Source organism: Notamacropus eugenii, chromosome 7 (assembly GCF_028372415.1).
Source record: "Notamacropus eugenii isolate mMacEug1 chromosome 7, mMacEug1.pri_v2, whole genome shotgun sequence".
NCBI lineage: Eukaryota > Metazoa > Chordata > Mammalia > Diprotodontia > Macropodidae > Notamacropus > Notamacropus eugenii.
Window position 1 is genome coordinate 9,082,647 of NC_092878.1, and position 15,280 is coordinate 9,097,926.

Sequence of the window (15,280 nt, forward strand, 5' to 3'; positions counted from 1 at the left end):
GGCGGGGAAGTGGAGAGAATGAGTTTAGAGCACCTGGGTTCCCATCGTTGGGCACATGGCTTGATCTCCGTGACCATCAAAGAGATGGAGATGCAGAGCTGGGAAGTGCCTGAAGGGTGCTCTGCCAGGTGCCACGGGCATGAGGCCCTGGAGCAGGGTCCCAGGGAGGGAAGGGGCAGAGGCATGACTTCCCACCTCAGCTGTGGTCCTCAGTTTCTTCATCCTTCAGACTAGGTGAAAGCCTTGTCAGATCTAAATCAACCACCTCCAGACTCCTCCAGCTCTGCCTCAGGCGACACACAGCTCTCCCTTTCAGTAGCTGGTCTGGAAGCATGGGGGGGCCTTTAAAACGTTGGGGGGGGGGGTTAGTCAGGTGACTCCCATCATGTGACAAGCAGGCTGGTCGGGGCATACTTTCCCAGGTTTCCAGGCTGGAGACTCCCTGTGATGATGAGCCAGAGCCTTGGACTGGGATTGGCCAGGGCTGGAGGGAGGGGCTGGCCTCGCTGGGAAAGGCGGAAGTAGGAAGGGCTTGGGGAGGCCGAAGCCAAGTGCAGGGATCGTGGCTCCTCTGGGATCCAGGAATCAGGATGAGCGGCCTGGGGAGGCTCTTTGGCAGGGGTGAGCCGTGGAGGAACCCTCCCCCATGTAGATGGAGGTGTGGCTGCCCGTCTTTGGGGGCCTGTTTTTGTAAGGGGCTGGGAAAGATGCTGGGGAGGGTAGAGAAGGTATCCAGACCCCAGAAGATATGAGGGGAGCAGCCCCTAACCTTCGCACCAGCAGCCAGGGACCCCTGGAAACACTCCTTTCCCCCTTTTGCCCTTTACCTCCTAAGTAGGGAAGGCTTCAGGTTTCGAGGGCAGAGGTGTAGGCCACACTGCACCCTTTCCTGGCTCAGAACTATCCCTTAATTGGGTCAGGACTTCCTGGCTAGGGCCTCTCTTTACGACCCCTGCTACCACCACCACCCGCTCCCATCCATCACGCATTCTCGGGCTTGAAAAGAGGCCTAAGCCCTTCTCCAGCTGTGGCCAGTGGCAACTGAGAGCTAAAAGTGATGGGGAATTGGACCCAGCAGGGAAGAAGGAGAAGGACCCAAGCCCTGAAGAGGCAATCCAGAAACTGCGGGAGACGGAAAAGATACTGATCAAGAAGCAGGAGTTTCTAGAGCAAAAGATCCAGCAGGAACTTCAGACGGCCAAGAAGCATGGGACCAAGAACAAGAGAGGTATTGGGGGAAGGCATAGAGGACGGAACCATTGGAGGGGGAAGAGCCTGGGGGCTTCTAGCACTGATGGGTGGGCTGTGGGATGGGTCAGCTGCACTGCAGGCACTGCGCAGAAAGAAGAGACTGGAACAACAGCTGGCACAGACAGACGGGACTCTATCTACCCTGGAATTCCAGCGTGAAGCTATAGAAAATGCCACCACCAATGCTGAAGTGCTTCGAACCATGGGGCTGGCTGCCCGTGCCATGAGGAAGGCCCACCAGGACATGTGGGTACGGGGGAAGGACGGACATGGGCACAGACACTGGGGAAAGAATGGTTTGGCCACACGTTCACGTTCCTTTCTTTTTAGAATCATAGAATCTTCTATAGGTTATTTAATTCCCTACTTCAAAGCATTCCCTTCCCCTCATTAAGACACACGGAGGAAAGGAGCAGGTCAGAACACGATTCTTAAAATAAAAACAACAAAAAAACCACACCTCTCAACAAGGGAGGTTCTACATAGCCTTTCTTTGCGACATGTTCCCACCCATCTGCAGACTTCTCTTGGTTCCCTCTGCCAGGGTAACATTAGACCCATCAAGATATGAGGCTTCAGGGGGAATGGGAATGGTTTTTTTCCACCAACAGGATGAAAGGCAAGATCTGCCCTTATTCTTTACCTATATTTCCACCCTCAGGGACATCAACAAGGTGGACGAGCTGATGTCTGATATCACAGAGCAGCAGGAAATAGCCCAGCAAATCTCTGATGCCATTTCTCGCCCTGTGGGCTTTGGGGATGATGTGGATGAGGTAATTGGATGGAGGTAGTGTTGAGAATTGTGGAGGGAATCCAGGTATAGTAGCAGGGGATTTGTGAGGCTTTTGGGGAGTAGACTTAGAAGCCTTGGACCTTTGCAGTGAATTCTTGGCAGTACAGGGTTTTCTGATAATATTTTGGACTTTACCTTTCCAGGATGAGCTGCTGGAGGAACTAGAGGCACTAGAGCAGGAGAAACTGAACGAAGACCTACTGACTGTGGGAGAGGATGGAGAAGTAGCACCAGCCACGCTGCCTGATGTCCCCTCTACTCATTTACCCGCCAGTCCAGGTACTAAGAACTCTCACTGTCTGGCCAGAGGAACAGCCCCAAGTTCAGTATTGGTTGTGGGAAGGTTCATAGTAACTCCTCCTGTCTTGAGACAGGTAGTAGACTCACATTAAGATCTATGTCAGGGGAAAGTTGGCTGATGGTACCTTTAGGGAGGGCTGGATGGAGAATTCTGGGGTAATTTAACCCTTCTTTTCTTTGTCTCTTTTCCCCTTAGCTTCCAAGGCCGATGAGGAAAAGGAACTGAAGCAATTAGTTGAATGGGTATCCTGAAGAGAATGCCTTAATGTTCTTGAAACTCCATCCAATTCCCCTCCTTTTTCCCCAAGTGCCAATTTACTGAGCTGAAGGGTTTAAACCTCATGAGGCCTTGGTGAGCGTAGTAGGCTGACCCTTCTGGAATGACTTGATGCCTCAACTGACACACCTTTGGAGTAGGGTTGTTTTTTGTTTGAGGGCTGGAGGTGGTGGAGAGGAGTTTGAAGGTGGGAGGAGGGAGAAAAGCCCCAACATTTTTCTCATTGGAAGTTGTTACAAAGGCCCTTACTCTCAATAAAACTGGGCAGATGGATCCCCATTGTCTGCCATGTCTTGTCAGCCCCTGGGTGCCTACTTCAGGTCCCTGTTTTAGTCTTACTTAGAAAGGGTGATTGGGCTTGGAGGATCTCCTAGCCTCCTCACTGTGTACATCAAGTGAGTGTTTTGTACTGATCTGTAAAATGTAGCTGGACAGCACCACAGCTGATCAAACTCTTCTAGCATGTTGCCACAGAATTTCTGCAAAACAATTACCCTTTTACCAAGAGGGCTGGATTTGGAGTTAAGAGGACCTTGAGCTGAATCCTGGCTCTGCCCCTTGCTACCTCTGACTTTAACGTCTCTGGGGCTCAGTGTCTTCATCTGTAAAAAGAGGGCACCAGACTAGATAACCAATGACTAGTTCATTTCCAGCTCTAAATGTGATTCTGTGATTCTAAGACAAGCCCACAGGTTGGCTCTTTTTCCATTTCTGGTAACACCTAGGAAGTGAACATCTCTCCCTTTCACATGTCGTCAGCACCTTCTACAGTTTGGAGGAAGACACAAGCAGAACCAAAACACTCCTTCCCCATATCCCCCCAATCCATATGCACACTTGTTTAAAGAAAGCACAGTCCAATGTTTAAGTTTAAAATACCTTTGCAGACTACAGATGGAGGCCAACTTCTGTAACAGTCTAGAAGTGACTTTCCAAGCTTTCCCTGGGGAAATAATTTCTTTTCCCCCTGCTGATAAAACTAAAAGGGAATTCGATTTCTTGTATAAAAAAAAGAAGTGGATAGAAGGAGGAGTCCTGCTCCCCACTTCATGCCTTAAACCTCTCTCCCTAACTTCTTCCCCCATTGTGCTCAACTTGCAATTTCAGGAGGACGTGAGGTGGAAGTGGTGGAATTTTGTGGTAGACACAGGACCTCTAGCATCTGGATTTCATGGTTTGGCCGCTCTGGCTGGAACTTGAGCACCCAGGGGTCCTTGAGGATGTCCAGAATGGTAGCACGTTTGACAGCCTGGCGCAGCATCATGTGAACCAGGTTCTGGGACAGGGGAGAGAGAGTCCATGGCTGAGCTTGCCCTGGATTGTGCTGCCCTGAGACAGAAGCAGGACTGCCCACAACACCACCCTGGGGAGACTAGGATTCCCTCAGAATATGCCAAGTTAATGCTTGGCTAGGGGGTGAGTGCAGGGAGGCGTCAGGATCGTTGGCGGAGGGACTGAGAGGAGCCTCTTCTGCCTCGTAGCAAAAGCAGATTAGGTTTCCCTATACTCAACTAATTTCTTATCCAGAAGGAGAGATCCACTGGCCTTCTGTAATGCTGTGGGCATGGGTCCAGTGGGAGGAAGTGAGGTTCCTGGAGTAGAAGCTGGCATGCAAAGTGAATGGAGCCTTCCCCTGACCCTGCTGTGGTCCCTTTTGGATATGTACCCCACTTTCTATGGGTCAGTCCAAGGGCCCCAGCCCTCCCAGGGGGGCAGCACCTTGCACTCCTGGGAGACAGGGCGGTTAGCTGGGAAGTTGACTTCCTTCTGGGTCTCTCGAAGCAGCTTTTTTAGGTTGGTGTCATCGAAGGGTAGATGGGCAGCAACCAGGGTATAGAGAATGACGCCCATGCTCCAGGTGTCAGAGAGGAAAGGGTTGTAGGGCAAACCCAGCAAGATCTCTGGGCAGGCATAGGCGAAACTACCACAGTAGGTCTGACTGAGGTGAGAAAAGCAGCCCATGAGGTGTTGGGAAGGTTTTTGCAGGGTCTGGCTGCCAGTTGGCACCAACTTGGAAAAGCCGAAGTCAGAGATCTTCACATTTTCCCGCTTATCCAGCAACAGGTTCTCCAACTTTAGGTCCCTACCAGCGGCAGAAGGCCTTGGGGTAAGGCGGGGGCTGGGGAGAGGGGTTAGTATTAGGCTGGGAGTTAGAGGGTCAGGGGTCAGAGGACTGAGGTGGGGGAATGGAGTTGGGGAAAATGAACTGGGGTTATGGGGACATGGGAAGCAGGTCTAGGAATATGGCTACCAGAGGGCAAGAGGCTTGGGAGCTGTAGAGTTGGTCTGTATAGGACTCTGGACACAAAGGATTCTAAATGCCTTAAACAGATAATTGAAATGGAGAAGGAAAGACTTACCGAGTTGTGGGGAGAATGATGAGAAGGGAGTTCAGGTAGGAGATAGGGAGGGAAGAGGTTAATAGAGAGGAGGCTAGGTAAGCTGCAGTGAGACCACCCCCCTCTGGGAGTCAAAAGGTTCCAGATGGCAGTGCCCTCACCGGTGCACGATGCCCTTGCTATGCAGGTAAGCGATGCCCAGGGTGAGTTGGGAGAACCACTTGCCGGCAAGGGGCTCAGAGCAGGCCCCGTAGCGCTGGATCCACTCAAGAACATCGCCCCCCTGAGCCAGCTCTAGGATCATATACACACGAGATGTGGTCTCAATGGCCTGGTAGAAGTTGATAAGGTACTTGTGCCGCAAGATTTTCATTACCTGGTCCCAAGGAAGGCAGTTCATCAGACCTAGCAGAGGACAGCTCATGCCTCAACCCTTTCCTTTCCTTTCCTAGGTAAGCTATTAACAATAGTGATTCCTTGTATTTACATAAGACTTTATAGCTTACAAAGCTCTTTAACCTACCTGGACTTTATCTGAATCTCAAAACAACCTTATAAAACCAGGAGAGAGGGAAGGTATTATCATTTACAAATGAGAAACTGGGGTCAGAGATGTGAGGTGATTGTTCAAGGTCACATAGCCAGTAAGTGGTGGAGCCAAGACTCCAATTCAGGCTGTCTAACATCATGGAGCAGAGGTGCTCTGATTGGTTCACGTCTGTATTTTAGTTCTTTTCCTTTTGGCATAGGAGAGAACGTATGCATTGGGGTAGACAGAAGCGTGGACACTGCCTGGGATCAGTGGCTTCTGTACCAAAGGCCTCTGCTTCATCCCTCTCCTCAGCCTCTTGCAATCGGTTCCTTCCCCTTCAAGCTTGCTACTTAAATTGTTCTCTCAAATCACCACCTACCTATCACCAAATCCAATCCATTCTTTAGCTCACCACTGCTTTTGGTCTAAGTGACTCTCTCCTACTACATGCTCTCATCTACCTTGGACCCACAGACCATCTCTTGCTTTTCCCTCCATCTATCCTAACTGCTTCTTCTGATTTGGTCAGTGTTTCCTCTCCCTAAGCTCTCTAGGTGTATCACTCTCCAAGATCTCTCCTTGACCCTCTTCTCTTTTTCATGTCCCATTTTCTTGCCAAATTCATTCTCTCCCAAGGCTTCAACTGTAGCCTCTCTGCATCATGCACATCTCCACCAGTGCCCCATGCTACCTTAAATATGTCTAAAGCTAAACTTCTTACCTTTTCCTCTAAAGCCCATTCTTCCTTGACTCCACTGCTTCAGCGTGTGGTTTTACCCTTCATCCTGCCTTCCGTGTTCATAACTTTGGTGTTATCTTTCACCCACCTTTCACATCCAATTAGTTATTATTTTGATTTCATGTCTACAGCACTATTGGATCTATCCCCTCTTCTCTTTTACTATTGCCATTTTCTAGTATAAGCCAATACATTATCACCCTATCAGACTCCTGAAATTAGGTTCCTAGTAGGTCTTTCTGCATCCACTTTTCCCCTTCCCCACAACCCGTCCTTCCTATCACTGTCAGAATAATGATCCATATTCATAAATTTAGCAGTTTGCTCAAAAATCCTAAGTGACTCTTGCCTCCTGAGCAAAATTCAGGTCCTTTGGCATTCAGGATACCACTCCAGATTTCTCATCTTACCTCAAATTTCTGTCCATCCTTCTGAGCTCCAATCCAATTAATTGTTTCCTGACAAAGGCCATGTGCTCCATGGGCTTGGAATGCTCTTCTCTATCCCATAATCCATTCCCTCCCCATCCCGTCCAGTTGAATTCCTATCCATCCTTTACAATCCACCATTAACATCAAGTAGTGAATAATGTTAAGGATGACAAAGGATGTTAAATAATCATTCCACCTGATCTGCATAACAACCCTCTGAAGAATAATACTACAGTTTGGGTCATCCCCATGTTACAAATAAACCTAGAGTTACAAAGATTAAGTAGTCCCCACAGGGTCCCACTGCTAATGAGCATCAAAGGCAGATTGGAATTCAGGTCTCAGTTCCGAATCCAATGTTCCCCAATCATGTGATGATGAATGTATTATGTAATATCATACATTACAGGGGCAGCTGCCTAGGTGGCACAGCGGATGTGACATTGGGCTTGGAGACAAGAAGTCTGAATTCAAATCTGGCCTCACTTACTGGTTATGTGACCCTAGGCAAGTCACTTAACCTGTCCGCCTCAGTTTTATCAACTCTAAAAATGAGAAAGAATGCCTACCAGGGTTGTTGTGTGGATCAAATAGGATTATATTTGTGAAGCACTAAGCACAGTTCCTGGCACATAGTAGGTGCTATATAAATGTTAGCCATTATTATAGTTATCTATGTTTATGTCTTATCCCTCTACTGACTAAGTTTCAGAAAAGAGGGCACTGCCTCGTCTATGGTAAGTACATTAGTGTGGTATGAAACAAAATCCTATGGGATGTATAAGAGGCAAAGTCATTGCTGACTGGGAATTGGGAAGGCTTCCTGGAGAAGATGGCATTTGAGGGAAGCAACGTGGTTATCTTGAACAGAATGCTGGTCTTGGAATCAGGAAATCTAGGTTGGCCTAATGACTGTGTTGAATAGATCATGAATAAGGTTCAGCCCTGTTCTGGGGAGGGGCTCTGGGTCACCTAGCCCATCTTGATGAAGGCCCCAATAGCCTGAACCCTCCAAACTCTTGCCTCCCTCTCCCATCCCCACCTGGATTTCACGGGGCAGGAACTTGTTAAGATAATCCTCAGAGGCTTTCTTTTTGGAGATAATCTTGACAGCAACATGGACTTTTTGCTTAGTGTAGTAGGCCTCATAGACCGTGCCGTAAGAGCCATTACCAATCACCTTGCCTACTTCATAGCCATACTCTTCCATGACCGAGCGGTAGGTCCCATGGGACGATGGTGGTTGTTTTGGTGCATGGGTAACATCCCCTCGACCCTTAGTAGTAGTAACATGGACGGGCTGAGGGGTATGTGCACCTGGGCTGCCTTTGACGTCCAGGGAGGCTGACGCCCTTAGCCGCTGGGGGCTGCGGCGCCGAAATGAAGCTGACCCCCAAATGCTTGCCTGTATATTTACCCCGGCTGGGGCCACAGAGTTGTTTTCTATTAGGAACTTGGAGGTGGAGGGGAAGGAGGAGGGGTGGACTGCTCTTTTTGTCTCCAGCAGTTGTTCCTTCCTCCTCCTCCTGGTTACGGAATCTCCTCTGTTCCCATGTTCCGAACACATCACAATCTGCTCTCCCCCCACTTAAGTAGCTCAAGAAGGGAGCATGGCTTGGGAACCTACAGGGGCCTTCCCCAGCTCCAGGTGAGGCACCTCCACAGATTCTTAATCCTGTGGTTTATCAAGTTCATGATAATCTATAATGATCCAAATGGTCACTGTCAGTCATTTCACAGGGCCTGGGGACAGAATAAAGGCTCTGGAGAGACAAATCAGACTTCTTCAGCAAGGCAGCTCCGTGAGGCGTAGTGGAAAGGGCAGTGGACTCAGGAATCAGCAAGGTGGAGCAGCAAGTCCCAGCTTGCTATTTAATTGTCCTCAAGATTTCAAGTTCTTTGGCTATAGAATGAGGGGGTGAGATGACATGATATCTTAGGTCCCTTGTACTCTTAACTTTAACCTTTCCCAAGACCAGAAGGCCCCTTTTGTCTCCTGCTGGAAAACCACACATACAGATTGCAATGTAAGTCATCAGCTAAAATTCTAAGTCCTTCGCTAAAATATCCTGTCCTCGCTGGGCCTGGAGGCATAATGGCTCTTATGCTGGTCACATTCCCAGTTCCGGAAAATGGGTAGCTGCCTAGAGATCCTTACAGTATGGAGATCCACTAGTTCTTCTCCAGTCTTATGCTTGAGGAGGAGGTCGCTAGCAAGGAAATAATCCTAGGCAGAAAGAGGGCTAGAACCCACAGCTGAATCTAAGACCATTCTAAGTGAAGAAGCCTCACCCATCTCAGAGGGTAGTGTATGCACAGAGGGGAGACTCCAGCCCTTGGCTGGCTCTGAAGTAGCTGCCATCTGCTCGGGAAGCCTTCTGAAGCAGCGCATGCGGAGAGCTGGGGCAGGATGGATGTACACAGGGGTAAATAGGCTTCGGGTTTTTTTCTCCCACCCCCACACAGAAGCCTAAAAGAGAGCTGCACTCTAGCATCTCTAGCTCCAGGAAGAGGGGGAGGGGAAGCTGTGTGGGAGGTCTGAGGTTTATAGAGGAGTCTCAGTTCTCCTGGAGGATGGTGGTGCCGCTGGGTCCTTGTCTCCGAACCGGACCCAGACAACCTCCAGGTGGAAGAGGTTTTCCTGTCTCCCAAGTCTTTTCCTTTCCTGAATTTAAGGCGTGAAATGATGATGCCCAGCACCCCCCAGCTATTCCGATGGCATCTGAACTGGGGGTGGCACTGGCGGGTATCCTTGGGCTAAGTCCTAAGGTAGGAGAACCCCCTTTCGGGCAGAGAGGGTGGAAGGAAGTGGTGCCAGGGCCTTGGAGGGGGGAGCCCCGGAGAAGGCGGCTAGACGGAGGGGCCTCGGCGCGGGCTTTCTGGGCAGGGGGCCCCCTATCTAAACCTCTTCGTCTCCCCTCTCCTCTCGCTCTGGGCTGCAGCGCGTCCATCAGCAGACGGGGCACCATGCTTCTTGTTCGGCCATGGAGGCTGCGATCCAAGGGCGCCTGGCCTGGGTTCGAATCCAGCCTCCGCTAAGAGTCCCGTCCCCGTTCCCTTTCCCTTTCTCATCCTCCTCGCCGGACCCTGACCGGCCCCGCAGCAGGGCCTGTGGGGGTGGGAGGGGCGCGGCCTAGGGGCCTTCGAGAGCCCCTTCCCCAAGCCCAGGTACAGTGACTCGGAGCCCGGGGCGCTGGCCATTTAAGCCCCGCTGGGGGGGCGTGGCTCACCCTGCGCTCCCGAAGCCCCGACGGGCTGCGCCGACGTGCGAAGTCCCCGCCCGCTGTGGGCGGAAGTCTGGAATCTCGACGTGTCCTGGGCTGCCCACGCAGCTTGCCGGAAGGACCCTCCCTCGCGGTCGCGGGCGGGCCGGCTCGGCCCCTACTCTGTCCTCCTGGAAAGCGTTGCTGCGGGGAGCGGGGGGAGGCGGAGGGCGGGGAGAAGGATGTCGAGTCGGGTTTGAAGCTGCAGCAGGCTGCTGCTGGAATCAGGCGGGTCCTGGGTCAGCCCCGAGCCCGGCGGCCCACCGGACGTGAGGACCTCTCCGGCGCCGCTGCCGCCGCTCTGGGAAAGACCCCGACCCTGAGCCCGTGGGCCGCCCAGGGGCCCGCAGAGGCCGCCGCCGGCGCCGCCTCGGTCACCCCTCCCGCCTTCGGTGAGGACCCCAGGGCTGGGGGGGGCGGGGGAGCGGAGAGCGGGGAAGTTTCCATAGAAACGGAGCGGGGGCGGGGCAGGGCAGGGCAGGGTAGGGCAGGGCGGCCCGCTGCGCTCCCGGTCGGGGAGGGCTGGGGGTCGCGCTCCGCCGCCCTGGCCGCCCGCTGGGCCTGGACCTGGACCTGAGTGGGGAGGCAGGGGTGGAGGGCCTCAGAGGTCGCCCGGCCCATCCTCACCGCACAGATGAGGACACGGAGGCCCAGGAAGCGAGGGGGCCACGCAGGGAGCGAGCGATGATGGCCCCGGGGCTGGCCGGGGGTCCTGCGGGCTTGGGGCGGGCCAGCCTCGGGTGACACCGCGCCCGTCCCGCCAGGTCAGGATGCCAGCCCCGGACGGCCCTCGAGGCGGGCCCCGCGTGTGGCTGCCCGTTCTGCTGCTGCTGGGCGCGGGCCGCCTTCCCAGGCTGACCGCGGAGACCCACTACCAGCCCGGGGACCCGGTCATGCTGTACGTGAACAAGGTGGGGCCGTACCACAACCCCCAGGAGACCTACCACTACTACCAGCTGCCCGTGTGCTGCCCCGAGAAGATCCGCCACAAGAGCCTGAGCCTGGGCGAGGTGCTGGACGGGGACCGCATGGCCGAGTCCATGTACCAGATCCGCTTCCGGGAGAACGTGGACAAGCAGACCCTGTGCCGGATGCGCTTAACGTTCGCCCAGGTCAGCCCGCTGCCGTCCGGGGGGCCCTGCCCGGGGACCCCTGACACCTCCATGGCGCGTGGAGCGAGGGGAGGGCTGGGTATTGCAGTGGGGCAGCCTTGGAGCGAAGCTGCGAACCTCAGGTGCCCACCCGCCCTGCGGGTGCTGCTGGTGCTGCTGGGTTTGTCCCAGTAAGGTCTTGTCTGGCATCCTCAGGCAGGCCGTTTCACCCAGTAAGTCTCTTATACTGGTAGGAGCTAGCACGGACATCGTGCTTTAAGGTTTACAGAGGGCTTTACAAATACCTCATGTTGTCCTTGCATCAATCCCAGGAGGCAGGTGCTATTATCAACACTTTACAGATGGGGAAACTGAGGCTGACAGCTGTCTTGTGATCTGCCCAGGGTCACACAGCCAGTAAGTGTCTGAGACTAGATTTGAACTCCACTCACTCTATCCACTCTGCTGCCTTGCTGTCAGATACTTCCTTTTCTCCATATCAACCCTCTTTCCTATGTCCTCTAGTAAATCCTGCCTTAGGGCAGGATTCAGAGCTTGTGGAAACATGGTCTCATATTTTTTTGTCCTCTTCCTTTCTAGTCCTAAAACCAGAAGGTCATTTTCACTCTGGAGGATGCTCAGGAAATTGGACTGGTTATCATAAAATCAAGTTTTCCCTCCACCCTGTTCCTGAGAAGATCTTGAGCAATCCTATCTGTCTTTCATAGGTTGAACGCCTGCGTCAGGCCATTGAAGAATTATACTACTTTGAGTTTGTGGTGGATGACCTGCCAATTCGTGGCTTTGTGGGCTACATGGAGGAGAGTGGTTTCCTTCCACATAGTCACAAGATAGGACTCTGGACTCATCTGGATTTTCACCTTGAGTTCCATGGGGATCGAATTGTCTTTGCCAATGTCTCAGTTCGTGATGTCAAGCCCCATAGCCTGGATGTGGTACGGCCTGAAGAACAGCTGGAACTCACTCACACTTACAGTGTGCACTGGTCTGAGACTACAGCAGAACGTCGGGGTGATAGACGCCATGGTGATGATGGTGGCTTCTTCCCTCGAACACTAGAGATCCACTGGCTGTCTATTATCAACTCTATGGTGCTGGTTTTTCTTCTGGTGGGATTTGTAGCTGTCATCCTCATGCGTGTCCTTCGTAATGACTTGGCCCGCTACAATTTGGACGAGGAGCCAAACTCTGGCAGCTCCACTGATGACTTTGACCAGGGTGACAATGGCTGGAAGATTATCCACACTGATGTTTTCCGCTTTCCCCCATGTCGTGGTCTGCTCTGTGCTGTGCTTGGTGTGGGTGCCCAGTTTCTGGCCCTTGGCACTGGTGAGGGAAACAGAATTGGCTAAGGATATCTCCTTAGGGAATGGGACTATTGGGCCAGCTAAGGAAGACCTAGGTAGTGAGGCAATCTAGGGCTCTTCTTCTAAGGTGATGGGGAGGTGGCATGGCCTAGGCATCTCAAGTAGTGGTACTCTCTTGCTGAGAAGTGTCTGGTTCCCCTTCCTGAAAAGCAGGAGAGCTGCAAAGCATGTTACACCTATGGGTCTACAGGTTCAAGACAAAAATTGGTAGTTTCATTGAAGGTGTAGGGTGGATAAGAGGGAACAAATTCTTCTTTTGTAGTTCCTGTGTTTGAGTGAGGGAAAGGCTGATTCCTGTAGGACTTCTGGGGTTAGATAGGGAAGATCTAACGCAGGCTTCACACTGTTACCCTGTAGGCATCATCGTCATGGCACTGCTGGGCATGTTCAATGTGCACCGCCATGGCGCCATCAACTCAGCAGCCATCTTGCTGTATGCTCTGACCTGCTGCATTGCTGGCTATGTGTCCAGCCACTTCTACCGGCAGATTGGAGGCGAGCGTTGGGTCTGGAACATCATCCTCACCACCAGCCTCTTCTCTGGTGAGGCTCATACTCACCCTGGGTTGGGCCAAAATGGGCTTCAGAGGATGGTTGGCATGAGGCAAAATTGTATAAAAGTCAAGTTTGTTTCTCATGGTGTCCTTCCCTCTAGGATCCCTCCTAGTGCTTACATATTTTATGATAACTACTGAGGGCCCTTCACAGCAATACCTCAAATCAGGCCTGCCCTCCTAGGGCAACAGTCCTAAACTCTGAACTTTTCTAGTCCTTAGTTCAGGAGTAGGGAACCTGTGGCCTGGAGGCTATATGTGGCCCTCTGGTCCTCAAGTGCAGCCTGTTGACTGAATCCAGACTTGACAGAACAAGTCCCTTCTCCATCCTTTCCCTAGTTCAACAAAAATGTATTGCACACTTACCTTCTGTTAGTGATGTCATAAGTACTGAGATCAGTAGAGGAGCACAGATTGGAACTGTACAGAACCATACAGTAGTAAAATAGAAGTTCCCTGCCCTCAAAATCCTTACAGTTTGGTACATCTAAAGTCCAATAATCTAATCTAAATTTATTAGTGCCATGTCCCATTTCTACTGCAAGGCCTCATTTTTGATATTGTAATCATGCTGTTACAGTGAATAGAGGCTTTGACTTGGAGTCAGGAAGACCTGAGTTTAAATCCTGCCTCATTTACTAGCTCTGTGATCTGAACAAGTCACTCAACCTCCCTCACCTTTAGCTCCCTCTCTATAAAATGGGGATAGTTATAGCACCTACTTCAGAGTTATTGTAAGTTATTGTAAAACTAGATAACATGTAAGAGGCTTTGCAAACCTCAAAAACGTCATATAAATACTAGCTCATTATTATTAACAGATGTAGGGGAACATTAATCTCTCAGTATTTGTTTTGAACAACACCCTAAACTCAAAGGAATGTAATACTTGCAGGTGTGAATGTGATAGCAGACTTTGCGGGTAAGAGGGAAGAATTCAGGAACGTTCAGTTCCACTCACATCTCTTAAATCATCCTATTAGGCAGGCTTGGCCCATTCCTGAGAGTTACTGGTGAGTGGGAGGCAAGACCAAGGAGAAGCAGAACCGGTTGGTGAGGGTGGAAGTCTAGGGCTAGAGTGGCAGGTTGGCTCCCCCTGTCCCCCTTCGGGTCCAGTTGAAGTGGGTCTCCCCCAGAATGTGGCTTCCCATGCTGATCTCTGCCCTCCTGGGGGCCCATCCCTGCAGTGCCTTTCTTCCTGACTTGGAGCGTGGTGAACTCTGTGCACTGGGCCAACGGATCCACGCAGGCGCTTCCGGCCACCACCATCCTGCTGCTGCTCACGGTGTGGCTCCTGGTGGGCTTCCCTCTCACCGTCATAGGGGGCATCTTTGGTAAGAACAATGCCACCCCTTTCGATGCGCCCTGTCGGACTAAGAACATCGCCCGGGAGATCCCGCCCCAGCCCTGGTACAAGTCCACCGTCGTGCACATGACCATCGGGGGCTTCCTGCCCTTCAGGTATTTGCGCCTCCCACCCTGGGGCCCTCACTCCCCACGCGGAGGGTCCTGGCACCCCCCTGGCACGCGGTTGTCCCCTCCCCACGGGTGGGCAGAGCGCGGCCCGGCCGGCCCTGACGCCCCTCTCCTGGCAGTGCCATCTCGGTGGAGCTCTACTACATCTTCGCCACGGTGTGGGGCCGCGAGCAGTACACGCTCTACGGCATCCTCTTCTTCGTCTTCGCCATCCTGCTGAGCGTGGGCGCCTGCATCTCCGTGGCGCTCACCTACTTCCAGCTGTCGGGCGAGGACTACCGCTGGTGGTGGCGCTCCGTGCTCAGCGTGGGCTCCACCGGCCTCTTCATCTTCCTCTACTCGGGCTTCTACTACGCGCGGCGCTCCAACATGTCGGGGGCCGTGCAGACGGTGGAGTTCTTCGGCTACTCCTTCCTCACGGCCTACGTCTTCTTCCTCATGCTGGGCACCATCTCCTTCTTCTCCTCGCTCAAGTTCATCCGCTACATCTACGTCAACCTCAAGATGGACTGAGGCACCCGGCCCTCTGCTGCTGGCACAGCTTGAGCCCGCCCCGAGCGGGCCCGGGGGCGGGGCGGGGGCGGGGCGGGGCGGGGCGGGGGCGGGGAGGGGCTCCCCCCTGCTGTGTGCCCCGCGAGCCGCCGCCTCCAATCTAGAAACGTCTCTATAGAGAAGGACTTATATATTAGAATTTTTAATTTGCTTTTCATTTTGGTTCCGATGGTTTTCTTTTTACAACCGTCACAATAAAGTTTGGTAAGAAACCCTTACGCTGTCCGAGAAGGTGGGGCGGGAGGGAACCGCACGGAGCCGGCGGCTCTGGGCCCCGATCGGGCGGGGGCG

At 52.7% G+C, this 15,280-nt stretch overlaps 3 protein-coding genes across 4 annotated transcripts; 2 read left to right on the plus strand and 1 right to left on the minus strand.

Moving 5' to 3' along the window:
- The first annotated feature begins 450 nt into the window (after nt 1-450).
- CHMP4A (charged multivesicular body protein 4A) lies at nt 451-2,897 on the plus strand. Of its 2 annotated transcripts, none has more exons than XM_072623463.1 (6): nt 451-621; nt 1,079-1,228; nt 1,320-1,497; nt 1,913-2,027; nt 2,191-2,326; nt 2,544-2,897. In XM_072623463.1, exons 1-6 carry the CDS (start codon nt 591-593, stop codon nt 2,597-2,599), a joined length of 666 nt encoding a protein of 221 aa, XP_072479564.1. In that variant the 5' UTR covers nt 451-590; the 3' UTR covers nt 2,600-2,897. The 2 variants fall into 2 exon arrangements, with proteins under 2 accessions (XP_072479564.1, XP_072479562.1); XM_072623461.1 differs by having other exon boundaries at nt 499-621; nt 1,076-1,228.
- Nucleotides 2,898-3,317: 420 nt separating this feature from the next.
- TSSK4 (testis specific serine kinase 4) lies at nt 3,318-8,381 on the minus strand. Its single transcript, XM_072623455.1, is given in 6 exon segments — nt 3,318-3,900; nt 4,344-4,743; nt 5,125-5,339; nt 7,708-8,101; nt 8,103-8,203; nt 8,206-8,381. Coding segments are annotated over 6 exon segments (1,323 nt in total). The 5' UTR covers nt 8,233-8,381; the 3' UTR covers nt 3,318-3,714.
- Nucleotides 8,382-10,187: 1,806 nt separating this feature from the next.
- Nucleotides 10,188-15,204, plus strand: TM9SF1 (transmembrane 9 superfamily member 1). The gene is made up of 6 exons (XM_072623409.1): nt 10,188-10,320; nt 10,693-11,040; nt 11,748-12,369; nt 12,765-12,950; nt 14,149-14,422; nt 14,557-15,204. Exons 2-6 carry the CDS (start codon nt 10,699-10,701, stop codon nt 14,948-14,950), a joined length of 1,818 nt encoding a protein of 605 aa, XP_072479510.1. The 5' UTR covers nt 10,188-10,320; nt 10,693-10,698; the 3' UTR covers nt 14,951-15,204.
- The last annotated feature ends 76 nt before the right edge of the window (nt 15,205-15,280 follow it).